This window comes from Corvus kubaryi, unplaced genomic scaffold (genome assembly GCF_017639235.1).
Source record: "Corvus kubaryi isolate FWS band 111438036 unplaced genomic scaffold, C.kubaryi_AGA036_p1.0 37341, whole genome shotgun sequence".
In the NCBI taxonomy this organism is placed as follows: Eukaryota; Metazoa; Chordata; class Aves; order Passeriformes; family Corvidae; genus Corvus; species Corvus kubaryi.
Genome location: NW_024581112.1, coordinates 2,446,772 through 2,474,375, shown reverse-complemented (window position 1 = coordinate 2,474,375; position 27,604 = coordinate 2,446,772). Strand labels below are relative to the sequence as shown.

The following is a 27,604-nucleotide window of genomic DNA, read 5'->3' as shown; positions in this document are numbered from 1 at the left end:
TTCAGTAACAAGAATTTATTAGTATATTTGGAAGAGATATGCAGTAAATTTTTACAGCACAAAACTAAACATGGCTCCCTCTTAAGTCTAAAGTGTGCACATTACTTCTTAAAAACACGCATCTTTTAACAAGCATCTTCTTAAAAAGGAAAAGGAAAAATAACATCCTCCTCCCCCAATAACAAAAAAAAAACCTCTGAACTCACAAAAAAGCAAATGGTAGAAAACTGCATTTTGGGCAAACCAAGTCAGGTCCAACCGATTTTAATAGGCACCTACTGTGGCTTCTGGAATCGCTGTTGCGTGCATATCTCTAGTCATTTTGGATTTCTCTTTCAGCTTTGACTGGAGCAATGTGTGTTCCATCACACCAATCTGTATGTCCATCTGAATGGTTTCTTGCCTCAATTTTGTTAAGGCCTGTTTAATCTTCACTAGAGGAGCTGTCCAAAAAAGCATAAACAGTACAACTCTGTCAGCCACCTAACACAAAAGCATTGTTTGCTGTAATTCACTCCTTAAAATTGAAGAGTTGAATGAACAAAAGGGTGTTCTACTCTAAAGACGTGATTGTACTGATACATCATTTTTAATATGCAAAACACTTTAAAGACAGAAATAGGCAATGACAATTTTGCTGTCTTCTTGACATCTAACAGCTTCATAAAAATGTGCATCAACATTAAGACAGGTTTTTCAATGATGTGTTTTGCTCAGCTGAAAGCCTTATCCCCATACCTGGCTTGAGGTTTGGTAGAGAACTGAAGACGCCTTGAGCAGGGGATCATCCTACCTGTGAAAAGCTATTAAAATGTTTTGTGCCCTACACTTTGTTTCTACTCCCTCCCTTCCCACTAATATGATGCTGCTGCATTGTTTTGCTTCTTGTAATTGCTCTTATTCTTACTTTAATGAAGCACATATTATGAAACTGTCACCAAGAAAAAGGGTGTGTTGTCTGAAACAAAAACATACTTACCACCATCAGTCATACTGCTTCCTTTCTCTTCTGTTTCCTGCTTTACTTTCTCTAATGCTTCTGTAATCTTAAAATAGATATTTTTTTCTTAATGAAACCAGATGAATATCAAGTTAGAAAAAAGCCTCTGCTGAATAACTGCTTTAGTAAAAAAAAATTAACTAATCCACCTTACTTGTTTATATAAAGAGGAACAATTTTTCAAACATTCAGAAAATTATAATTTAACAAAATTAATGTCATAAAAAATTACAGAAAAAGAGTAACAATTTGACCAAACACCATGCTGTTACTGCAAATCTGTGCATCCCCAATAAAAACAACAACGCAAGTATTTCAGTGTGATGCTGGATGAAAGAACATAGGAACCAATATCCCTGAAGATCGAGATTCACCAAATAACCATGCCCACCTGCCCCTCTGGAAGCATCAGGACTTCAGCATGTTGCACTGGAAACCTGAGAAACAGCACTGCAGCAAAAGAAGGTGCAGCAGTCCAGCCTGCTGCCACTGGCACAGGTATGTAAAATGCATGTATGAAGAACAAAAGTGCATTTCAGCACTGTCTAGCAACCAGTTTGCTGTGGTAGACAATGAGAAAAAGCAAATACATGATTCTAAAGTACAGCTGAGGTAATATGCCAGTATTCTTGTCTATAGTATGAAAACAGCCCTTCATTAAGGCTTCAATGAGCCTTTTCAGTAACAAAAAGGAACCATTGCTGAATTGTTACTGCATACCTGCAGTGATAATGGTATTGCCAAGTGGGCTGAGGTCTGACTGCACAACTGAAAACAGATCAGTACTGACATCCAATGTGTCTGGTTTATCTCAGACATGCACCACTGCATCTACATAGTTTGAAGGATGCTAGCTAGTAACATATTCACCATTACTAACCAGTCCATCAGCTTCCAATGCACACTCTGTAAATCTGAAGTCATCACAAAACACTTTTTCAAACTTACTTCCTTGAGAGTGAAATAGAAAGAAGCTCTGATTCTGCAGAATTCATGCACTCAGAAATCTTTGCTAGAAAACTCCCATTAAACCGCTGTATTACCTACTGTACCTAGCTGTACTGGGTGATCACTGTAGGTCCTTTCCAACTCAACTATTCTATTCTGGTCTAAAACATCTCAAATTTGTTCTGTAATTTCCAACACATTCTTATTGTGTGATCTGTTTTATGCAATTATTCCAGAGACTTTTTTGCCTAATAAATAAAGTTGGTTTCTAAAGCCCAAAAAGAGACATTTTAAAAAAAATTATGTGAACAAAGCATTGAAGTATTTGGAAATCAGGCCTTAATTCTATATGAAATGCCATGAAACACTCAACATGTGGAGGCAGTTAGGAGACAGGAGATGTTTATTTAAATTTGTCAGAGCACTGATATAAAGGAAAAAGAAAACCCATAACAGAAAACCAGATTTAGGTAATAAGATAATTTGATGTATGGAAAAAAATTACTATTTAGTCAAATATTGCTTTTAAGTGCCTGGAAGATAAAAATTTCAAATTGTTAATTTCAACTAAAAATAAGAGTTAAATTTTTCTTCTTCCAAAGAATTTATGGGCATGATTTATTAATCCTCCATAATTCTAGGACACAGATAGCAAAATAAAGAACATTTACCTTCATTTACAAACTGAGCTCACATTTCATGAGTTAAAAATCAATGGCAGCCCTTAAAATTTAGGGACTGGACCGGATCATCTCCCCCAAACAAAGATTAAACTTTAACATGAGAACAAATCAGAAAGAACTGGGTTCATTAAACTGCAACCACTAAATGCCAACTCTCCGAAGACTGTTTTAAAATGCGTTTTACCTCAGAAAGCACTCTAACCCTTTCAGTTACTCCTCCACTTCCCTCCTGGTACTTCTCTTTAGCCTGGAAAGAAACATGTCTTTGCTGTAATGACAGAGTTGAAGAGATGTATGCAGATAGCTCAGAGAAAACTTCAAGACTTGTTCTCAGATGTTCCAATTCCAGAAACTCTTCTGCAAAGCCCGAGTGAGGTTTACAAATGAGGACAGGCTTGAAACATCAGCCTCTGTAATGACTATCATTCAAAAATGTAAAGCAGTTTTCAAAATTTTAATAGACCAAATACACACTTGATAAGAATTATGCATTCTAATCAGTTACATAAGGAAATAAACATGAAGAAAATCTGCCATAATGCTGAAAGGATTGAATACTGAAATCCAGAATAATACTTCATCAACAGTAAATTACTGTCTTGAAGATACTTTAACAACAACGCAAACAGAAGGTGCAGAGGTCAAATTCTGTTAGTCTTATTGTCAGCATGGCCACAATCAGGAGGGCTTACCAAAAGGCAGACTAAAATGCCTCCTAAACAGGGGATCAAAAAGCTTCTCAGCACTCTATTGGCATAAAAAGTAAATGAAGCAAAGAAGTAATCAGAGTGCTTTGTGCACGTTAGCACCAGTACTCAATCTAAGGGATAAATGTTGGACCGAAACTGTAGTTTTTCCACTCCTGACAAATGTGAACTTCTGGGAAAGCAGAACTAGCAATTTACTAGCTGCTCAAGACTGGCAACAGCTATACATAATACTCAGGCAAAAACCATCTATTTTCCCCTGTAGAACAGTTGAAAAAAAAATTGCTAGTTTAGCTTAGGAAGAATATAATTTGACAGCCAATCAACATTTCCTCTGCTTTATATCCAACAGCAGAATTCATAGATAACTCACTCCATGTTGTCTTTGTGTCTACCTTCATTTAACAGCAAGCTAACACTGGGGAAGGCAACAACAAAAGATCAGCAATACCTCACTCAGCAAGGCTTGTGCTGAACGGTATTCTTGAACCAAGTGCTCCAACTGATTGTTGATGTACTTTTCCCTGCTATTGATTTTTTCCAGTGTTCTGCTGATTTCATTATGGAGTTTGTCAAGGTAACCCTAGAAAATCACATTCTGTGGGTTGACAGTATACAGACAGTATGCAAAGAGTATCAAAATGGTGTTGTAGTTAAGAAAGGCTATGGAAGTCTACAGCAAGAGAGAAGAATAGAATGGAAATGCTGTGTTTAGCCAACAGAAAATTATTCCCAATGTGTTCTGGTTTGCCCACCTCCAAAACACATATTTCAGTCTTTACTGCTTCATTGCTCTCCCCTCCTCAATTAATTACAAATGTCAATGTCAGTAAGTTACTCTAGCAACAGTATTTGAGAGTATTTTGGGGTTTTTAACAGCACTTTCAGATGGTATTATTCTATTTTGTCCTCTGTAGTCAGGATGTACTTATGGTAACGCATTCATTACTGGAGCCTGACAGCCCTGTTAATCCTCACACATACAATGCTTTCCCACAAAGTATTTTGCCACTAGCATTGTCCCTAATGATCATTATCATATCTTTGCTTTTTAATTTTACAGCAATAGCACAAATAAAATGAAGAAAAAAAAGACCAGTTTAGTTCTTAACACATATGAAATAAAAAATAAAAATTCTGACAGATTAGTAAAATATTCTGTACATACAAGACATACCCTAGTTTCTTTCAAAGAAGAATCAATTCCATCCTTGTGCTGATGCATTTGATCTACGTGAATCCTCCAATCCTAAAAAAGACATCACAAATTAAAACATAGGTAAGTGCAACTTTTATCTTTTTGAGGTTACTCAACAACGGTGGGTATGCAAAGCAGGGTCAGATCTCTTATACTACTGCCATGTATCATCCTGCCACTGCCATGTTCATAGCCAGGGGCACTGGCTCAATGTGACACAATTTCTAAATCTCCTAAATGTCACATGTGACACTCGGATCCATAAACGAACACTGACATCCTCACTGATACCGTATCATCTATGCTTTTTAGAGTCTGATCTTCATGGAACTATTTCTGCTAGAAACCACTCTGTGCACAAATACTAAAAATATTGATTGTAGCTGCACTAGCTCAGCTTATTCTTAGACAAAATGAGTGCTTTGGATGCTGAACACCTACCAGTTCTGGACTATCCATTCTTTCCTTTCTATTTTAGTCCTCACTGTTACCAGAAGAATGGAAAGAAATGAAAGAGGCAGAAATACCAAAACTTGGTTTTGATAATGGCATTCAATTAGAAGGGGGAAAAATTATTTCCAACTTCTAGATCTTAGGGAACCTACATGGACTCAGGGATAGGGGCTGAGGAAAGGTGCTGTGAATTGGCACTGCACGCCAGGTAATGAGCCAGTAGAGAAAATGTGCTTCCGCTGTGTTTCAGGTTTGCAGGAGACTTGTGGTCTGGTGACAATTGTTCACAATTTGCCAAACTTCAGAGTTTTAATAAAAACAACACACAACCCACCCCCATCTCTGTCCAGGACTTTACAATAAGTTGTAATTTCTAATGCCATTGATTAAATCATGAACACTCTCCTGGTAATATGCTTACATGCACAGCTTAGGAAACAGAGTATGATGTTTTCTGGTAGAATGGAAAAAGGTCAAACACTTCTCTCCAATTATTTCTGAAAGCACAGAAGCTAGAAAAAGAATAATGCTCTTTTCATGTTCATTTTGACATATTCCTTAAGGCCAAGAGATGGTGCATTAAGCTGGAAGCTAGTAAACCTCAGATCCTACAGTGGCTTTAATTTTTCATGTATGTCTTTATTAAGTTTTAATTTGTCCCTGTGAGACTCAAGCATCATGTTCTGTGCAACAGATGGGCTTGCTGAGGATCACAGCAGAGTGGGTCGAACCAGGCAATTCTTCACACAGTAGAATGCAATATGGTGTAAGACAGGCAAGCAGACAGTTGAGGGTTTCCCCTATTTTTGGCAAGATAATTACCTTTCATTGTATTCATGTGTATGTATTGTACTGATGTATCAGTGCTGCAGATTGCTCCAACCCCCCAACCAGCTGGGTCACTGCAAATGAACAATTTCAATACTGCACTGATCTGTATGTGCTACACAAGCTCCTATAAAGAATGCTTATGGCAATGCCAGGAGCAGCTCCTAGGTTTGGACTTGCCAAAGACAGATGCCTACTTCTAAGCTGCTCATTCTAGACTCCTTGAAATAGACTGTGGAGAGAAATACACAGATCTAAGACATGATGAATTTCATCCTGAGACAGTTTTCTGGATATGGTGAACAAAATCAGTTGAAAAAGTGCTCACTTCTTTTCACTAAACATAAGGAGAGTTCAGGATGACTAGATCAGGGTACAGACCTACTTGATTGTCATGTAAAGTTCAGCAAGAGGAATTCCATACAATCAGCCTTTCATGTGGTTTAAAAATGGAACAGTTGAAAGGTAAGATCATCAGCTCTCCTCCAGCAAGATGTTTTAATAGTTAAACTCAGTTAAAGTTAAACTGAGGGTATAATTTTTTAGAAGTGTGAATACACTGGAAATGTCAGAGGACTGAAAACAATCTCCACTGAATAAATATACAGAAATAAGGTGCCTTGTAAGCAGCAGGAAAAAAAAAATACTGAAAAAACACCTTACTGAAAATTATTGCTTCTAGGGTCAAAGTAAGTGACAAAGGTTCAGACAAGATAGCACTGGAGAGCCTATTACTCACAAGTCTTGGCATGACAAAAAACAAAAACAGCAAACAGAAAGTAAACAGCATTGACTGAAATCACATTTTAATCACCATGTGCACACAGGCAAATCCATTCTTCCATACCTTATTGTCAGTCCTGACTGTGACTTTCAGCTGTGGAAGCACACGTTCCACTTCCAGATTCCACTCTGCTGCATCTGTTGTGGACTGTAAAATCTCTTCTTGCTTTGCAGTGTCATTCATGTTCTGTGTAAAAATCCCAAAGTTTATCCACAAAATATCATTGTTATGCACAGTGAGAACTGTTAGAAATCACTATAACGGCTTACACTGTTAATATTAGAAAAATATTTATATCCAGAATGATACAGATGTAACAGATTTCTTTAATAGCTTTCTTTGAATTCATAAAGATTTGGAATTAAATTAAATATATCTTCTCATCATACTTAAAACTGAAGAGAATTGAATGTATATGATAAGAAATTATAATACATTTCAGACATGGTGTATGCATGTGGGATTAAAACATATTCATGACACTAATACCATGTTTCTCTAGAAGTCTCTGCAAAAAATTTCTTGCAAATGTTCCCAGTAGCCCTTCAGTGATATCAGTTTAGAAACTGGCTGCATGTTGTTCTTTCAAAATAAACTGATTCATTTCAGATGGGGTGTTTTTTCAAGTGAAGACTATACAAGGATTTTTAGACTTAAATCCAACAGACACAAATTACTGCTACAGATGTAAAAATCTCGCAAGAGAGGACTGATGGGTAACAACTTACTGATCTGTACGTTTGCGCCTTTAAAACATTCAGGTCAATATAATTTTCTTCGTTGTCTGACTCTTCTTCCTTAAGAGAAGTTGCAAAGTAAGATTGTGCAATACTTACTGAAGTATTTCTCCATAATTTTATTTTGCAAGAGCACAAACCAAGGAGTATTAAGTTCCATACTTCTGAACAAAACAAGACATGGAGAATTCATGATATGGAGCTTATGAAGAGACATAATACCTGGGACAAGCTGAAAGATCAAAGCTATTCCCCCATTTCCTTCAGACAGCCACAGTATTTCAAAAATCTACCGACCAACCAAACCCAAACTCTAAGCCTAAGGCCTCTGACATCAAATGGCCCATTATCAGTAGTTGTATGGTAACTGATTTTTTGTGTTTCTTAAAGCTTTACTTTAAAAATAAAACCACATCAAAACAAAAACCAAACCACAACCAGATCTCAACACAGCTTTCAAGATGTTTGCACTGAAGATCTGGGAGTTGCAGAATGATGCCACATCTTAAGTGCAGAATAACACAACTGAAATTGAGGCAATTGATTTTTTTCTTGCCTATGAGACCACACACTCTGCTCACATATTTACAGAGTTCTCTGTTACAGTCTCAAAATTCCCTTCTTCTGTGACTATGATCAGCTGAGAGCCCATCACCCATAAGTAAAGATGCTTTCTCCGTGCATTAGCCTTCATTCTGTATTTCATCTGCCATTTTATCACCCACACACTTCACCCTTATTACACCTTGTCCCCCTCTTGACTATCTTTTCCACCAAAGTGAAATTTCATCATCCACCTCCTTTCTACACAAATCACAAAAGCTGCAATAACACAGGTCTTAGGGAAGACTGCTTCAAGACTCAGTGAAAATCTTGGAGTTTATTTCTCTTTCCTCTACTTTACCCAGTTTTTAACTAACAGGGACCACTATTTTCTTCTGGCATGTTTGACCCCAAGTTCCCTGAATACTTGCAAGAAATTAGGACTAGATTGAGACTATCTTTTGCTAAATGGACAATACATATTTATGCAGCACTTAAAAGAACATACCACCAGAACAAGAAGACTGGTTATCAGAACTGAGAAACCAAACTGTGCAGATTTCCTTGCACACCCAGCCTCACTGCCTACTGCTGGCCACCTAGTACAGGCTACCTGATTCCCCAAGATTTACAGGACAAGGCTTGTCTCTGTCAGCCTCATTATTTTTATTCAGAAGAATCAAAATCAAAGAACATCATTATTAACATTTAACTGCTGGAAATACTGCTAAATTCAATTATATATACAGCTAATATCAATATACTGGCAGCAACAATGGACTGGGCAAAAAAAATTACATTGGCATGTAATTAATCCCTGTAGAACCACTAGGGGCTCTAAAAAGCGAGTATCCTTTTGGTATAAACTGCCTGATAATGAAATACCTAGTAAGAGAATAACACCTCAGTGGTTTTATTAACACACACACATTCCAAAGAGCTAATAGAACACATTAGTTGTGAAAATCATGGCCTAGGACAATACCTGAGAGCAAACCCAGAGGTTCTTTGAAGGATTTCAACTGTGCTTTAGTTAACTGTTTCATCCCCCACTTCCCAATTTAAGCAGCTTAGACCTTAACAGGATACAGAAAAGAAGAGACAGCTGACTGTTTTCCTTTTTTGAACCTTTAGTTTAACAACAAGAGCTTGTATCAATAGAAAAGAAACAATTTTGAATCCCTGTGTTTTAAATGCATGGTTAGATTCCACTGTACCTAAGAACACATGCTCTATCTTGAAGAGTTAATCTTATCTGAAAAGCAACAAAAAACTCTACAGAGAATCTGACAATGCAGAAATGGAGTCCCAGGAAAAAACTTGAACAGCTAATAGAAAAGACTTCTTAAACAATGCCAAAAAAAATGAACAGTGAATAAAAATTTCCTCGTAATTGACCAATACTAATATAATCAAAACCAATCAAATAAACCTACTGCAACATCCTCTTCCAGTTTATTAAGTGTCAATTCTGCATCATCTTCTGTTATTTCTTCTTCTTCTGGCTCTTCTGTTGGATATGCTGGCCTAAAATTTAATTCAAAGAACAGCAGAACTTTTAAATACAATAAATTGTAAATACCTCTGCAAACAAAACATTCCATGAGAAGAATGGATGATGTGGAATATACCTAGTCAGCAATTAGTGTTTCACAACTTAAGTACACACAGCCTTTAAAGTCTCTTTCATCTTGGACAGTCTTAAAAGTAAAGGCTATTTACTATGCCAAGCAGTACAGTACAATCACACTACAAAGACACTAGGAAGTAAATTTTGGGTTTTTTCTCTCTTGGTCTAAGCTCTTAAAATTCAAGTGCAAGTCACCGCAGGCTTATTTTCAATTTACAGTGGAATTTGTGTACTAGACAGAAGTAACAGTAAAATATTTCCAAGGTAGAAATTACTTTGCTATATCCGTTTCAAAACCCATCAGAGGGAAAGAATGAAATAAAGAACATTTTCAAAGACATCTTCATATACTTGAGATTATCTGTCATCTAATTTGTCCTAAAATTTCCTTCAGATTAAATAAAATTCCTGTAGTCTCCTTGTAACATGATCATACCATGCGTAACTCCAGGAATTTATTACTGATTGACCGAACCTAAAAGGACATTAAACGCTTCAACTCAAATGTCAGATTAACAAGGAGCTATGCGTAGGGAAATAACAAAAAAAAGGTCATCAATTAAACCTTAATTAGCCAAGTCTATAATGGTCCAAACTCAGCCTTGCTGGTAATGGGCCAGTTGTGTGAAATTGCATTAGGAATTAATTGGTCTCCATGCTTCAAGCCTAGCTGAATTTTCCATCTCATGAAACGTCAAGTAAAACATTTTTAGTCATTCCTATGTTTTGTTTTACCGTTACAACTTACATCTGTTTGCAGGAAAACAATGCATAAGGGAGGATGCTTAGAAGTGTACCGTACCTTTTCCAGCTAAACCCAGTGTGTTTCAAGGCTTCTTCAGCTAAACAATCAAGAACATAGCACACTTGTTCTCCACAACCTGTCTTTAATTTTGAGGGAGGAAAATCCACAGGCCTTCCCTAAAATAAAGAGATAGGCTGTTTACTAATGGCCTAACAACCCAAATTTCCTCATGGGAGCTAAGTTTTTGTACAGTAAAACCAAAGTGTCCCTTGTGTATGAAGACTTTATTAATGCCAATTCACATTTTCTCCTATGCAGTTCCAGTCAGGCAACAGAAGGAAAACCAGATGAAGCCAAGGAACAGATGCAGCATAGAAATTTTAAGCACGTGGTAAGAGAATACTCCCAGGGAGCAGAAGAGTCAGAAGCCACAAGGGAGCTGGATGGTCAAGCACACGAGTGACAAAGCTGGCAAGGTAAGAACAGCTATAGAGAAACTCAAGCATTGAGACTTAACTACCAACTTTTCAACAGTGCCCTGTTTGCTCCAGAGTTTATAAAATATTTTAATTTATTGCTGTCATGCAGAATAAACAGAGTAGTTTGTTACAGTTTAACTCCTTTAGAGAACAGTGTTCCTAACATCATTCACAGCTGCACCACAGTATAATCTTCCATAGGATCATACATCTTGTCAGTTGATATAGTCTCCTGACCTTTGGGGGTTTGGTTTTTTCTTTTTTTTTTTTTTAATTAAAAAAAAAAAAAAACCTCCAATAGTTCCTGGCAGTTTATACAACCTTTAACTCCTTAACAACAAAAAACAACCACCCCCCAAAAAAACAGAAAAAAAAAAGAGAGAGAGGAAAAAAGAAAAAAATAGAAAAAAAGAAGACAACATGAACACTATTCTAAACTACTTCCTACACTATGAATTACATCATTGACTTTGGAAGGAGCAGGATCACAAACACTGTGTAAACTTTCCAGGTAAAATCTCTGTAAATTATGCTAGTATAAATGAACAGTATATGTGCCACTACAAAAGGTAAGCCTCATTTAATCCATTTTACAGCCTGTAGAACAAAACTAACTGGAATAATTTATAAGACCATTTTTGTAGTGCTAAAAAAATTAGCAAGCAAGTGCAGCCTATGTAGACTTCCGACTAAGTAACATAGTACAAACTTCTAGCTAGGAAAAGTCTGTCCAGTCCTTGGGGCCATACCCAACAGGAGAGCAGCGTGTGATTGCTGTTATTTCTGGAGGGAATGCAGGTGTTTGCGATAGGCTTGGGAAAAGAGCCCGTGTGACACTCACAAAGGATCGAAGTTCTGAGAGCACGTTTGAAATCACTGCATTGGGGTCATCGTACTCCTGTGGCTGCTCGAAGGGACGTCCTGCTTTGGTGATCAGCCACGCAGAGAGCGTGCAGAACATGAAGAACTGCTCACCAGGGTTGGTGGGCAGGGCAAAGTAGTGCCTGTTTAAAAAGGGGACAAATGGTACATATATTGAGCTTCTGGAGCTCTTACAACATTATAGGTAAGCACGGGCTACAGAGCACTTTCTTTACCCGATTTCTCAGTGAGCAACCCACCTGAACTAAATTCAGGATGTCTAGTTTCATACAAAACCACAGCAGACCAAGTTTTGACACCCAGTTCACAGCTTTGAGTAAGTTATTAGTCAACATGAGACTTGGCTGCCAAGTTCCCCAAACTATCTCTCCTTCACACTTTCCTCAAGGAAGACAAGAAGATGGTGTTCATACATCTGCAAATTCAGCTCAGATCAGGAGCATATTTTGAAGTGATCCTTCCAACTGTCCTTACCTACTGTGCCTTGGGTTGCTTTGGAGAGCAACTAATACAATCCAGATCTGCTCTGGATCATACCAAATTCAAATATGTAGTCCTAACAAGAATTCAGTCCATAAAACCAGACCACAGTCAGTTATTCCCCCCAAAGTATAAATTACATGCACACTGGATACTGGGAACCAAATGCTTTCCTTCACAGACACAGCTACTCGCTATGGTACACAAAGGCTTGCCGCCCTGCTTCAAACATTCCAATGGTTCAACAGCAGGCTAGAGCCAACTTACAGCCACTGTGCTCATCCTCGAGCCTTCTTCCCAAAAAGGGAATAACTTGGACTCCCTTACCAAACTGTTGCTTATAAGAAGCTTAATTCTGTGACACTCTACTGTGGAGCCTGGCTGAAAGTGACAGATGGATTTAAAAGTTATTTGGGCAGGTGGATTTTGGGACCACATTGGTCCTGCTTCCCAGGCTTCCTGTCTCCCATTATAATTTAAAAAAAATATATAAAAGACATTACATATGAAACAAATATGTACTGGATATGAAACCGCAGGCTTAACAGCAGGTCCAACACCCTTTTTGTAAAGGGTCAAAGGGTTACAAAAAATACATACCCCCCAAACAGCTGTTCTCAATTCAAGAAACTTAAGAGTTATTTAGAATAACTAAGAAATTAGGCAGAACTATTTTCTGCAGAATAGGTAGAATTGTTTTTTGCACAGGTACCCTGGCATGCAGATATCCAGTACCTGCCGGGGACAGGGAAGGTCAAGGGACTATTTACTTATCACATCTCGGCCTTTCACGGGGCCTCGCGTTTTCAAAGCTTTCAGATCACACGCTTTGCAGCTGGCCGGTTTTCCCTTGAGCCAGGCATCCTGCCATGCGGGCCCTGCCTTCCCTCGCTAGGCTCTGGCGGCCCGCAGGGACTCCTTCCCGCCGCCCCCCGCCCGCGGCCACGCCCGCGCCCTCCGGGCGAGGAGGAGGCGCGGGCCAGGAGCACCTGGAGAGAGGCCGCATGTTGTGGCGCCGCAGCGCCTCCTCCTCGTAGCTCAGCAGCTTCAGCTTGTCCAGCAGGTCTTCCATGAGCACGAACACGTGAAAAGCCGCGCCGGGGCCGCGCTCCGCCGGCCCCTCCTCGCTGCGCTCCCCGCGCCGGCCCGCAGCGCCCTCTTCCGCCATCTTTGCTGGTAGCCACGCAACAGAGGCGGGCCCGGGGCGGTGCCGGAGCGGCCCCACAGCCAATGCGCCGACGAAATTTGATGTGCCCACTGATGAGGAGAGGAGCTTTACGTGAGCTCTTCGTTCAAAGTTTGTCCCGTTCTTTTCCCCGTTCCCCAAGACAAACTTCAGAACGCCTGGCTCCCTGCAGGTCCGGAGTGGGCAGCGGCTGTAGCTCACGGGCTGAGGCGCGGTGCTGTGCAGCTGCATGTGCGGAAAAGTAAGTGTCGGCAGCCGAGGAGCTGTAGCATCGGCCGCGGGTGCTGGCTGGGCGGGCCGTGGGGCAGGGTGGGGAAGCTCCAGCTCCCGGGAATGTGCTCGGTACTGGTGAGGCACCTCGAGTGCTGTGTCCAACGAGACAGATACTGAGGTGCTGGAGTGCGCCCAGAGAAGGGCAGCGGAGCTGGTGAAGGGTCTGAAGTGCAGTTCCCATGAGGAGCCGCTCAGGAAAGACCTTACCACTTTACATCTCCCTGAAAGGAAGTTGTAGCCAGGTGGGATTTGGTCTGTTCTCCCAGTTCATTAGTAACAGGACAAGAGGACATAGCCTCAAGCTGCGCCAGGGGACGTTTAGACTGGATATTGGAGGAGTTTCCTTACTGAAAGGGTTGTCCAGCATTGCAATGAGCTGTCCAGGGACCTCACCATCCCTGGAAGTGGTCAAGAAACGACTGGATATGTCACTTAATGCCATAGTCTAGTTGAGAAGCTCATCAGTCAGAGGCTGGACTTGATGATCTCAGGAAATGATTCTTTCTGTGAATGCAAGACACACCTCGCCTGTGTACTGCTAGCACCAGCTAGTCTTTGAGGAGAGGCACCCCTTCTTGCCACTTCTTCCTGCACTCTGGGGTTTTTTGTAAACCCTCTTCCCGAAAACACTTGAGTCGTTCTGTTCTTCTGGAAACCAGACGGCACACACAAGTCTGGAATTGTCCAGAGAAAGTAAGTCACTGTTAAAACATTGTTAGAAAATAATTACCTAACCCTGCAGGCAGCCCTAGGCACCTACTTCTTGTTTCAGGTTACCAGCTTTTTGAGAAGAGTGTCATGATTACTTTTACCTTACGTTCTCGTTCTCCTGTGCCCGCAGAGATGTGACCTCGCTCTACCCCGTAAGAGAATTGCGGCCGTCGCTGCGGCGCCCGAGCGCATTTCCGAGGGGCAGCGTGGGTGCTCTAAGCATCGCATTTGTCACGGGAACTCATTTCCTATTACCGCTTGCCGGATCTTTGGGTTTGGTCAACCAAGCCAGGCAAAAGAAGTGGTTAAGGGAAGAAGTTTTTTTAAGCCCGAAGAAGGGAACGCAGCAGGTGTGAAAGCTTCGTGTGTGTTGAATCACAGTCTTAGTGTAGAAACAGCTGCGCTTCCCTGCTCATGCCTGACTGGCATTAACTTTGTTAGTTACTTGAGCTCTGTGCCGTGCGGGTGGGGCGCTGAGAGTGCAGCTGGAGTGAGGCAAAGTTCAACAGGGAGAGATGTTCAAATTGTGGAAACTTTCTTCCCTTAGGAGTATTTCCTCAGCAACTGAAGTTAGCATTTAAGTTGTAAGGGTTTCAGTGTGGGGAGGCAGAGAATTACTTCTCTTTTTTTACTGCAGGAAATCCTCTGAAGGTTTGGTGAAGAAATTCTGGAAAGCTGGTATCATTGTGGTAGGTAAGAGATTTTAGTAGTATGTGATTAACATGTGTTTTTCAGACTTTTACATGTTGGTTTGTCTTGTTTGCTTGTTGCTAAAAATGGAAATCCTCTGATATTTCCCAATCCTCTTAAGTGTGTGTATGCTTGAAATGTGTTGTCGCTAAGTTACATTGAAAAGGAGTTAATCAGAATCCTTTGTACTAATAAATAAATAAATTTGGTTTGAAAAGAGGATATTTCAATATGCATGTCTGCTCTCGAAGAGGTCACAGAGGAAAGTACACTGGGCAGCCACCAATCCCAATGGCTGTTTGCTGCAGGAGTGCTCTGATCAGGTTTCAACTTGAATGCAGAGCTCAAAGATGAGGAAATAACTTGGATACAGTTTGGTTGCTGATTAACAGAAGAAAAAGAAAGCATGTGTTCTTTTCTTGTAGTGGCCAAAGCAAATCCAGCATTCTCCCTACCACTATTTGAGCTGTTCAGTATGTCTTTGGAGATGCATTTTAGCACCTTGCCTTGCTCTCAAGAAACCCTGGCTGAGCTGCTTTCCAGTTGCACCTGTGGTGATTCTGTATGAAATAATTCTCCTGAAAACTAGAGCATCAGTAATTATCATGACTACAGTGATCTTAATTCCAGTTGTACACTGTCTCTATACATAATTTCATATTGATATTTCATTACAAAGCCTTAGGGCATGATTTCTTGGTTGTGCCACTTAAGTCTGTGACAAACAGGAAAAGCTTGTTTGTTCAGTACTTTGCAGTGTGGCTCTATCAGCATTCATATACTTTATTCCTGTAAGACCCCAGGACTTGGTGAAAAGACTGGCCAGAGCCTACACTCCTCAGATTTTTCTACAGAGCAGCATACATTTTTCTCAGCATGCTACAATGGGAAGATCCAAAGCTAAGGTTTGTGCTGAACGTGAAAATTTTCAGCTAACTAGTTGTAGCTCTGTATTTTGGAGCAGGGTTATGGGGTACAGCTGGAAGGTGGGAGGCAGTGTGCACTGTCCATGGAGCCCCCAAATGCATCACAGCATTGATTGAGGTAGCACTGTAACCATGTTACTCTCAGAGCATAACCTCCAGTGAAAGGCGACAGTCAATTAAACTTGGCAGATCCCTCACTAAGGGATGTACAGCATTGATGGCAGTTTCTGAAATTCAAACATGAAGCACAGTATATTGTGTTGATCAAGTTGGAAGTGATAGGTAAATGAGCAAAAAATCCAGTAAAAGGTGATGTACCCCACTTGCTAATGCAAGGGGAAAAGAAGGTAGATACTGGAAAATGTTGCTGACATGGAGCAAAATTATATATCATAAATTTTTATTTTACCATGGCATCAGTTCTGTCTCAGATTTAATGTTTTGGTGCCTCTGTTGTTTTTTTTGTTTTGTTCTGGTTTTTCTCCTAACAGAATAGTGAGATACATAAGACAATCACACAACCTTTTCAAAAGAAATAATACTCAAAAATCTTTGGGATTTAAGATTCACATCCACATCAAATACAGTGTCACAAACCAGTTGAATTACTCATTAATACTAAAAGGTCTGGCTAGCAAGTCTGGCTAAACCCATGTCCTGTGTCAGTTAAAAATGGTACCTGTATCTGCCTATTGGGGAGGCAGAAAGTACTAGGAAAATTCTTTAAAGTCTTTACAAGTTCTTTGATTCATGAGATAATTTTTCCACTGGGGTATGCTGTATTTTAGGATAGTAAGGCTGCATTCTTCCTTCACTCAGGTAATAGTTACAATAAGGTTATTCTTTTTCTGTTATGCATGAGAGGTTCCAGTTCATCGCTATCTGACAAAACAGAAGACATGATGAGAGAGCCTCCTCCTCCTTCGCATTCCTACCCTAGATTTCCATGCACGCATTTCTGAAAGGGTAAAAAGTGTAAAAAGTTCTCTATATCTGCAATATTTACAAATGCAGTCAAATTTCCCACCCCAGAAAGTCAAATATTGCAGTAATCAGAAATATATTTTAAGAAGTAAAGAAAATCAGGTTTGACAAGGAACATCTTGGATCGTTTTGCAAATTTTACTTGACCAGTTGTCCTTTGTGTCCTGTTCAGGAATGATGAAGCCTAATATTCCTTAGGCCTGCAACAACACTGAGAGTAAACATTTTCTATATATTAAAAATAAAGTATCAATCTGCAAGGGGCTACAAGGTAATGAGAGGGCCTCAACCATTATGTAATGCATAGGATCATATAATGAATGACCTTAAGGTCAAAAATCTGGACCAAGTCTGTTGCAAACAAAAAAATTGATACAAGGGCCTATAGTCCTTAGTAAACTGTAGAAAGGAAATTTTATGATATGGGCATGTCTTTTACCTGCTTTTAAGCATGTTTTCTCCCCTGCTTTTATTTTGCCAGTGTGATGTGAGTCTGTGAACCAACGAAGACATGAAGGGACAGAACATACCACCTCTTATGATCTATTTATTTCACATCAGCACTATACTTTGGGGTATGTCTTAGCTTTACTAATAATGGTCTTCTTTATTATTTTTATTTTTAAGGAGAATTAGTGAATTCAAACATGGTGTATTAATGGTAAAGATTGGATTTTGGGTAATGTAAAACACTTCTGAAGCAAAAGACTGTAAGGTGGCTGCATGGATGGCTGTGGCCATTGGGCACATTGAGCCCCCAGACTGTTACCTGCCAATGTTCCTGCCCCACGGCTCAGCAGGCAGTGCTTTTCAGTTCAGACTGAAAATGGTTTGCAGCAAATTGGCTGACTTTGCATTGAGAAGCCTAAGGAAAAGTCATTTGGATTGTCCTGCCAGATGAGCTGGAGAGGGCATCAGAGTTTCTGAGAAGGCAGCTGCCCCTGGGCACTCACTACCAGCCTAACAGGTTGTCTGACCTTGGCCAAGAAGGTCCACGTGACAATGCTAAGCCAATGCAGTCAGTTTTTTAAAAGATGAATTTTAAATTGCTCTTTTATGCTAGCAAGGCCTAATTAAATGTTGACAGAAATGAGATGCTACCAGTTCTGTGAATTTGTGGAATGCACGCCTTAATTATCTCAAGTGGCTGGGACAGAACTTCCTGGCGCTGTCTGTGTTGGCAAAGCTGTTTCAAGAAGTTCTGTCCTTTCTGTCAGTTGCAGCACCATGTCGTTTTTCCCTGTTATGGTACAACTGCTTGGCACTATGTGAGGGTGGCTGGTAACATGGGGCATTGCAGCACAGCACTGTGAAGGTTTGAACATGTAGGAAGCTGCAGTTCAAAAGGTTTTTAAAGTCCAAGGAGGAAAAGATGTGGTTCAGGATGTGGAAACACGTTTGAAGCTCATGTGGTAAGGTGGTGGTGTGCTGATTTGAATATGTAGGTGCTTACTTGGGATTTCTACTTAAACTGGTTAGAAGTTCAAAGAGCAGAGCTCTGTGTTATCATCCTGATTAAACTGAATGGAGACCTTTGCTGTCCCAAGAGACTCATGTAACAGAAAAGCCATGAAAGTGATGGTGGCACACCTGATAGGGATGTGCTGCTTGCAAGAGCATTTTTTTGTCAGGGATAAAGAAGGGCAGAAATATACTTGTAGATTGGATTAAAGTTACTCACTTGTACTTATGGGCTTCAGGTTTTACAGAACAGGAAGAAGTAACAGGGCTGTTTTCCAAGGATTGCATCCTCCCTTGTCGTTTCCCACCTGGGCATGATGAAGTAATTCACTGGAGCAAAGAGAACAAAAATGTGCACAGTTACTACCAGCAGAAGGATCAGTTGGAAGAACAAGATCCACATTACAGACTCAGAACACACCTTTTCCATGAGAACATCCCTAGTGGAAATGCCTCCTTGAAACTTAGTAACCTGACCATGACTGATGAGGGCTCCTACACTTGCTATGTGGGAACAGTGCAAGATGGAACAGAAGTGGAAGTGCTGCTACGCGTAAGGGGTCAGTAAGACATCAAAAATCCTTGGATTGCACCATCACAAATGGGATGACACCAACAGATTTTCTTGTGTTGTTTCTCCTATGGAATCAAAATCCTCCAACCCAGCAGAGTACCTTTTGGGCCTGACAGTGTTATGAAGCAATTTTTTTCTCTGGTGAAATGTCATAACACGGGTTGGAAAATTATAGTGCAGCACTTGTTTTCATAACCTATTGCACCCTGATTTCTAAGGGGTAATTACGTGGTATACATAATGTGGTTTCTCAGAACAGTACAAATCTTGGCATTGTAAGTAGCTGTGTTTTCTTCTGAAATCAAACACAGATTAAGTTTTGTTCTCAGCTGTATTTATTCTCCCAGATGGTATTTCAAAGGAGCAATCACTTCAAGTTAAAAACTATTTGGTAAGTAGTAGGATTTTTTTTTTATTTTATTTTTTTTTTTCATATACAGCTCCTTCTTCTTATGCACTGGAATACCAGAAGACAAACACAGAAAGGAGACTGAAGTGCTATGCGTTTCTCACTTATCCAGCACCAAATATATCTTGGGTAAAAGGCAATATATCCATCCAAGAGACAGATCGGGAGGAAACCAGGAATGGAGTTCTCTATTCTCTTAGAAGTGACCAGGACATTATAAACATGGCAGATACTTACTACTGTCATATTCATTTCCACGGTGAAGTGTGGGCTGCTGAATGGAAGATGCAAGGTAGGAATGAATGGAAGTCTCTTCCTCCATTGTTACTGAATTTCACAGCTGGCTTCAGGGTCAAAATAAAGACAGTCTTTCTGCAGTGGGGCAACATGGATATGGGACAATGCAAAAGGATATACTTTTCTGTTTGCAATGCATCTGTTAGGGTTACAGGACAGCATTACAAGTTACTTCCAAGAAGTAGGAATGAGAGGGGCTAGCTCACCCTTCTGCAAGTTACCTTTACTCTGAACATCTTTTCTATATCGGTTTCACATTTTAAGAGGTGCCTAATAAACAAACTTTACACTCTATCAATAAAAGAATTTTGTCTATTGGACAAAATACATGGAAACCTTGGAGAATATGTGAGTTCTGTGAGGGAGGTGGAAGTTTGCGTGCTGCTCTAGCTGCATATGTGATCTTTACTTTGCCCATTTCCTATCTGTTGCCAGACTTTTATTGGTACTGTTTGATCCTTTCATTGTACTTCTCTTCACATGCTTCCTTAAGTACTGGTCTGAGTGCTGGGGTGCATGGGAATGGAGAGCAGCAAACACTGTTTGCATTTTAGCAAACACTGTTTGCATTTTAGCAAACAGGAGCTCATTTTGTTAGTTAAGGAAAAGCAGGATTATGAAATTTCAATTCTGCTTTGTCTTCCTCCTGAATTTCACTGGAAATTCAGTTTGAGTAAATAACTGCTTTTCAACCTCTCCTGTTTCTTAGAAAATACTCTTAATTGAATGAAGAGCAATGCAGAGCAGTTCTCTTGTGAGATGTGCATGGATGCTTCCATCACCCTGATTTCCCCCTAAAGTGTGTCCAGACACTCTCAGTTCCTAACCAACTGCATAAGCTCCAGAACAAGAGTGCAGTTTTTAATTTACATGGAATAGCTTACAGTATGAAAGATTTAAAGTATGCCATCATAATAGCTAACAAGTGCACGATAAGTGTCTGTTTTGTTTATCTATGTCTGTGATCCCCAAGAGAAAAAGGTATATTTCATTACACATTTATTTGAATTTCCCTGCATCCATCTAACCCCTCAGTAGACTATTTTGATAGCAAACTGCTTTCCTTTGACTTGTAAAATAGCAACATGGGGTACAATTTTGTTTTGTATTCACGATTTTCAGCCCCACACCTCTGTTAGTTAAAACTCCCACACAGAAATCAAATGTAGTTATACCATATCAAAATAATGTATTACCTTCCTTTCCAGCTGACTGCCAGCCACCACTGCTTTCAAATCCCTGATATCAAATCAATTGTTGTGCTCTGATGTTAATTTATCTTGTGTTAGTATTTTATATATTAGGTATTAATTCCACTTACCTGCCTTCTCCTTCCCTTTCCTGTTTTTTTAAAGCTGTTCACTAATCATTAAATGTTCATCATAGACAAGTAAAGTACTTAAGTCCACCATAGCAGAAAGTTATTTCTAACTACATATGATCTTTTTATTCTTTTAGTTAAATTATGTTGTGTTTTATCCTTTTGCTTCAGATGTGCAGGTATCTGAACAGTTGCATTTTCCCTCTGCTCCCAGCATGTGGAATTTCCTGCTGTTATACACAGTGACTTAGACTAGACTGAATCACTTCTATTAATGAGCCCCTCAATTAGAGGAAAAATAGTCAAATGAAAAAAAAGGATTTTCGTAAATATTGCCAGTACAAATCAGATTTTTTTTAGTGTAAGATAGGTTTTTAAAATCTTCAGATGCTTTTAGAAACATACTGCGATATTTGAATATGTTATCAAGGTAGTGAAATATGTTTTTAAGTGTGTCCATAGTAGTATCAAACCTCAGAAAAAAGTCAGAAAATGTTTAAATTACCTTCACAGTATTTTCCAAAAAAAACTGCAGAGTTCTTTATCTGTTTCAGACCACCTGTTTAATGTGGAAGGAGGTAGCACCGTAATTCCTTGTGAACATAGGAATGACACCGCAAGCTCTGGCTTTGACTCTGGTTTCAGTGTTGTCTGGACATTACACAGAAATGCAGCGAGCTCAGTCCTGGCCTCCTTCAATGGCACATCTCACTCTCACCAGCCTCGAGTCCGGGTTCATGAAAATGACTTTTCACTAATGCTGGATGATCTTACTGCAGATGACAGTGGAGAATATCTGTGTAATATTTCAACACCTTTCTACACAAAACTTACTGTGAGAACTTTACATGTTGGTAAGTTACCACTCCTTCCATTTCAGAGGATGAGGACCAGTTAGGACAATGCACAGCCAAAAGAGTCAATCAGAAATCTATAAAATACTGAGAAAAACCATCTTGTGTGATTGGTACAGTTGGGTAGAATAGATACATATTTTATTATTGTTGGCCCAAGGGAAAAAAAAAGCTACCTCAGATGTGTTTATTTAAAGACTAGAAGTTTTTTTTTTCAGTCAGCAGCTTATTGTGGCAAAGGTTTCAAAATCAGTGGCTGCTTTCAATTGCCACCAACTGCTCTCAAAGCTGAGGGCACAGCAGGGCTCTCAGAATCCTGTCCTAAATGCTCTGCTGACAGCAAACACAGCTTTAAATGTAGCAGAGAGATGATGGGAAGCCCAAAGCATGTGGTACAAGTTTGGCTGCAGAAGAAAGCTTGTTGAGAACCCACAGTTGTTATTTTCAAAGCTTTAATTCTACACAGCACGCCTTTTTTAGGCCTGGGGATATATATGTTTAAGTGCATGCCTGTGTTTCTATGAGCTATAGTAAATTTCTAGCTGTGAAATCTTAGTTACAGTTATTTCATTCTCAGTAGGGCATACAACAGTAGCATACAGACATTTTACACAATTAAATACAATCACCTAAAAGATTGTGAACTAATATAGGGCACCTCTTCTAAACAAAGAAGAGAACTTGAAACAAGCCAGTAAGACATGAAAAATAGAGGCAACATAAAAGGGGGTAAAATAAGTGATAATAGCTACATCTTTTTGTCTTCCCTTCTTCCCCTTCCCTCATCATGGCTTAATTTCATTCTGAAAACCTGATGGTTTAGATGGCAGCGGCTGTATGCAACCTGAAGGAGGGGAGTTGGATTAAAGAAAACGCTTAAGTCAGACAAACATACTTCCCTGCAGCTCAAATTGCAGCCTGATCTTCCTTATCCTGTAAAGCTAATATTGTGCTTCTAGAGTGGAGAGCATCCAACACCTCCAAGGAGTTACACCTTTAGCTGACACTCCTAACTTCTGTTCACAAGTCCATCAGTCTCCCTATACATTTACTGGAGACAGTCCAAATGTCATTGGGATCATCTGCTACAAATGCCTTTCTCTAGCTGCTCTCTGATGGATCTTACAACAGCCATAGGTGATAGAAAGCCCCTCTTCAGTGGTGACATTACTGTGCTGCTCACAGGATGTTCCTGCTTGGGGTCCACAGTTTGGTTATACAGAACTGAGAAGACACTTACAGAGAGATGAGCACCTTTGTGGCAGCACAGCCGGAAAGCAGATAAGCGTCTGGACACAGTAGGGGATGGGCTAGACCACATTGGATAGCAGCTGCTGAGCCATCAGAAGGGTTTCCAAGGGCCACTGGAAAGAAGGCTTCTGAGGGGAAAAAAAAGAGATGAATTTACAGTCATTTAAGCAGCTCTCTTCTGTGTAAGGAAGGGTTGCAGCTTAAAGCTGCTCTACCACTGGAACTGGCAAGGTGTAACATAGATCTGCATGTGGCTACAGAGTCAAGCTAAGGCAATGACTAGATGACTCCATTTTAGCAGTTCTTATTTTTTAGTTGTTTGCCAGACATCCATAGGAAGTTTCCAGAGGAGTGTAGAATTTTTCAAATTCTTCGGACAGGACACAGCAGAGGAAATATAGCCTGAGGTAGAAGAACCATACTGTTCTTCTGACAGTTTGGTGCTATGCAGGGGTTTCTACTAGGTGAGCTTTGATCTCCTGTGGAATCCTTGGTTATCACCCACCTCAGGATTTCTTGTGTCCACCTGGATTGCATAGTTGCACTAGGAAGCTGGGCAACGTTTCAGATTAAAGTTGCAAAGATTTTGCAGTAGGAGTTATGAAATTTATGATCCAGGCTGGATAACATTTACAGAGCTGCTCTACTGTAAATGAGCAGTGCTGTTAATGGCACTGAGCACCATACCTGGAGACAGTGTTTGACATACTGGGCAGTTGATTGCTTTTAAATGGGACTTGTATTAAGAAGCTGTCAAATCCTATCCTATGAGCACACATGGAATTTGCCATCAGCACAATTAAATAAAATAATCTGCTTTTGGCTATTCACACTTAAGTCGGTAAAGTATCACTTCAAAGTCTTATAGTATGAGTCAAGTAACTTAACATTGTTGTCTTTGTCTCAGTTTCCTTTTAATGTTTCTTTCTCCCTAAATCATACCTTTTAGATTACAAGTAAGAAAAATCATAGCTTATATTTATTGAACAATAGTGAATATTAATTTGCGATATAAAGCACTTCTGTTTTGTTTTTGTATTTTTAAAGAAAATTCAGGCAAGACCTGGAAGATTGTGCTAGGAGCACTGTTTGTTGCAGTGGTGACAACAGTGGCAACAGTGGTAGCAGTTTGCTATCTCAAGGTATGTACAATCATTATAGTACTTATTTTTTAAGGTACTGTTGATACCAAGCCCCTCAAGATTTGAATGAGGGTTTGAGCCAAACTTTGCAACTTTAAAAACAATTGGTGATCAGTAGCTGTATCTAGACAGTTATGATTGAACAACTGCACTGTTAGCATTGTTTGCTAGGCTGATCTTTTGCTTTAAGAAAAAGGAAAGACAATCCCAATGTTAATGGGCTGTCTGGACAAGGGCCACCAGGAGTGAAGTCAAAAGAACTGAGCAGTAAGTAGGGAAAGGTAATTCTGACAGTGGGAGGTTGAAACCCATTGACCACCTCCTCAAAATGGACCCCTAACTCAAATTGAAGGGAAGAACCTAAATCCAGACCTTGAATGTGTAATTGAAATATAAATTTGATTTTCATGGGTTAAAGCATACAAAAAAGACTGAAAATATAGGAAGATAAGTTTCAGCATAAATAAACTGTCCTCATTCTTGCTATTTTCTAAGTTTTGAGGCCCTCTATGGTGCATCTGTGCATTTTGGTTGTATTTTGGTTGTAACAATGTCAACAAGCCCTTCCTTTAATCAGATGCTCTTCTGTGCTTCATAAAGGATGAAAGAGGTGGTTACCCTTCACAAATATTTTCCAATAGCTTGCTTAAAGAGTGATTGAATTGCTGAATTTTCTCACTTGTCTTTAAGACCAAAAAGAATCCAAAACAAAATGTGAAGTTTCTCAAACAATGTTCCTACCTGGTTTTCGTCAGGGCCCCAAATTACTGTTTAATTGTATCTACTGTCAATTGCATGCACTGTCAAAGCTTGTCAAAACCTCAGTTTGAAAAGTGATACTAAATTGCTTTGTGTAGGAGATCCTTAGAACCATATGGTCCCTGACCTCATCTCTCTGCACAGCTCTCCTCTTTACTGGAGCGCGGTATCTTCAAGTGGATGCATTTTATTCTCATGTGTTTGTAATAGGCTGGCTCTGTATTAGAATATTCTGTCTGTTTCCTCTGCAATGGAAGTGAGTATCCTTAAAAATCCAGACTTCAGTTCTTAGTCCATCCTTCTGCCCTGCCCTTGGAAACATTTACCTTCAAACTCCCTGTATCTTAAAATTTTGTCACAGTCTGGATTTGCTAAGCTTCAGGAGACATGTTGTGATGGCTACCATGAGGTACAGCAAAAATGCATGGGAAAGAAAATTCTGAAATTATTATGCCTCAGTCTTTTTTCATTTTTCTCTTTACATAGAGATTCACTTGCATGCTGCTTATTAAACAGTTGTAACATGCTTTAGAGATGGTAATATACTTTGAGATGCAGTTGTCTAAACAATTTAAGCAAGATTAAGTTGTCTTGGGACCTGTTGAGCCCTCAAACATGTTGTAATCAGAGGAAGTGGAACAGTTTACAGGTTAACTCAATTCTGGTTACATTGATGGAGGATAAGATGGAAAAACCAGGAATGTTTCCACACTGTTGTGTAGATGCTTATTTTACTGAGATAATGCTAAAATGGAAAATGCTGACATCTTTATAGTGAGTGTGTCTTGTTCTTTTCCCACTATGGGATTAATTTTACACATCAGTAGTTCTTACAAGTATTTCTATTTTATCTAGAAAAAAAGGAAGGAAGGAATCTTATGAACACCTTGACATACAGGAAGAAAGTAGTTTTCTACACAGAGATACTACTGAGATTGTTGATGAAAAGAACAAAGTGTTCCTTCACCTTCTCCTTTAGACAGAGTGTCTCGGTTTGAGACAAGTTTAGGAGGAAACGCTCTGGAAGGAACATCTCCTCCCCAGAAGGCAGGTTTCTGCACTCCCTCCCCCACCAATACAAAAGGAATTTCTTGGATGAAAGTTAAAAAACTGATTTATTTAACAAGCAGAGTGCCAGCAGGCACAGAAAAAAAAAGAGTAATGTTAGATAATAAACCTCCTCGATGCGGAGAAAGCTGGTGGTTTTAGAGTTCTGTCTGTAGCTGGCTCAGCCCCTCCCGAGGCCCAAGGCCGGGGTGCGGCGTCCCCGCAGGCTCGCTGCCGGTCCACAGGGTCCGATGATCTGGTTCTTGGATCACTGCTAAGCTGGACAGTTCCAGAAGAAGAAGAAGTTCCAGAGGATTTTGGTATGCAGTCCTGGGAACATTTCTTGCCTCAGCTACCAGGCTGGCTAAAAGCAGGAATGTGCTCCCTCAGCTTTGCAGTGGTGAGAATGCGGGGGAGTGTGTGTGAGTCCTTGAACACAAACTGCACTGAAGAATTCACTCAGCTTCTCTCCCTCCTCTCCTGGACCCAGTTTAAAGCTGGGGGACCCATTTCTGGGCAATAAGCAGACAGTAGGGGAATACAGTATTATAAAATCACCCCAAGACACAGAGCCACATGGAAATGCAATTGTCTGAGCAACAGTAATGGACAAATGGGGACGGAAAAAAAGTCAATGTACGCTTGTATGTGAAAAGTCATGTAGCAGGGCATCTCACCCCCCTACATGAGCTTATCTGTTGCTTGTTAACCAGTGAGATAACTGAAACCAGACAAAGCTGTCTTGTAGTGAGCTATTTTGGCACCATGGAATTACCATTGGTCTGGCATCTTCCAGCTGACAATAAGCATCTTACTGTGGAAGTGAGATATGGAAAGAGAAACTGGATTTCTGACTGACAGATGCCTCACTTCACAAACTATGTAAGCTACACCAAACTTCCACAAAGCAGGAATCTTCTGCACATTTTCCAGTGGTTTCTCCCCAGAGCAGGGATGCCTGCTTTGCGGTTATTCCTCTGGAGGCTGAGTGAAAGGACTCTGTGTACATTATCATCATTTTGGTGGTAAGTTACATTTGACTCCTAATCTATAGTGGTTTTTTTTGCTAGCTTTAATATAGGTACCTTGATATCAATCACTGTTTTATGTAATCTACTGGTAGTTCTTTCATTTTATACTGTGTAGTAAGTAACTCTGATTAAGACCTTTCAGGTGTTACTTGCTGTCTGTTCAGTAAATAACTCACTTTATAAATAGACTAGATCCTTAGAACTTGTGGGCCAGAGTGATTTCTTAAATTTGAGCTGTTTTGCCAGAAATAAGGCAGGGCTTGTCTGAAGCTCCCACTCGTCCCATGACAAGTCAGCATGAAAAGTTGGAACTTGGATTTCCTAAAGGGACAAAGAAGTTTCCACAGAAGAAGAAATCCACTAGTTCTGAGAGTTGGGTTGGTTTTTTTTCCAGTGTGAGGGAAAGAGAGGGCTTACTGATTTTCATTTCATTTAGTATTTTAATTTAAAATGAAGACTGTGTCTACAACAGCAGTGAGTCTGAGCCCAGCAGAGTGCGCACACCCTGGCAGTGGTGGGGGGAACAGTGTCAGAGTGGGAACAGCTGTGGGGAACAAAACACTGGCAGACTGAGAGCTGTGAGGAGCCAAA

General features: G+C 39.9%; 2 protein-coding genes across 15 annotated transcripts in view; one reads left to right on the top strand and one right to left on the bottom strand.

Annotated features, from left to right (window-relative positions):
• IFT57 (intraflagellar transport 57) lies at positions 1-13,294 on the bottom strand. Its single transcript, XM_042031584.1, has 11 exons — positions 13,087-13,294; positions 11,577-11,739; positions 10,314-10,432; positions 9,318-9,408; positions 7,330-7,398; positions 6,665-6,787; positions 4,516-4,587; positions 3,790-3,921; positions 2,816-2,878; positions 980-1,046; positions 1-443 (listed from the first exon to the last, which is right to left on the bottom strand). Exons 1-11 carry the CDS (start codon positions 13,263-13,265, stop codon positions 265-267), a joined length of 1,257 nt encoding a protein of 418 aa, XP_041887518.1. The 5' UTR covers positions 13,266-13,294; the 3' UTR covers positions 1-264.
• Positions 13,295-13,371: 77 nt separating this feature from the next.
• Positions 13,372-27,604, top strand: part of HHLA2 (HERV-H LTR-associating 2) — a 51,342-nt gene continuing 37,109 nt past the window's right edge. For 7 of the 14 annotated variants that reach the window (XM_042031591.1, XM_042031590.1, XM_042031587.1 and 4 more), the window contains exons 1-9: positions 13,373-13,524; positions 14,398-14,617; positions 14,905-14,960; positions 17,349-17,442; positions 18,568-18,888; positions 19,343-19,603; positions 21,484-21,783; positions 24,082-24,176; positions 25,791-27,007. In XM_042031591.1, coding sequence (XP_041887525.1) covers positions 17,379-17,442; positions 18,568-18,888; positions 19,343-19,603; positions 21,484-21,783; positions 24,082-24,176; positions 25,791-25,817 — 1,068 coding nt within the window. In that variant the 5' untranslated portion in view covers positions 13,373-13,524; positions 14,398-14,617; positions 14,905-14,960; positions 17,349-17,378 and the 3' untranslated portion in view covers positions 25,818-27,007. Of the gene's footprint in view, positions 13,525-14,397; positions 14,618-14,904; positions 14,961-15,753; positions 15,863-16,747; positions 16,850-17,348; positions 17,443-18,567; positions 18,889-19,342; positions 19,604-21,483; positions 21,784-24,081; positions 24,177-25,790; positions 27,008-27,604 lie in introns of all 14 variants that reach the window. The other 7 variants (XM_042031593.1, XM_042031592.1, XM_042031598.1 and 4 more) reach the window with 7 other exon arrangements.

Excerpts from the sequence above, each read along its gene's own strand:
- IFT57 (XM_042031584.1), bottom strand. The coding sequence starts at position 13,265 with ATGGCGGAAGAGGGCGCTGCGGGCCGGCGCGGGGAGCGCAGCGAGGAG. Across the intron at positions 1,047-2,815 it reads GGGTTAGAGTGCTTTCTGAG|ATTACAGAAGCATTAGAGAA; the intron begins GTAAAACGCATT and ends ATCTATTTTAAG. Across the intron at positions 444-979 it reads AAGCAGTATGACTGATGGTG|CTCCTCTAGTGAAGATTAAA; the intron begins GTAAGTATGTTT and ends TTTTTTGGACAG.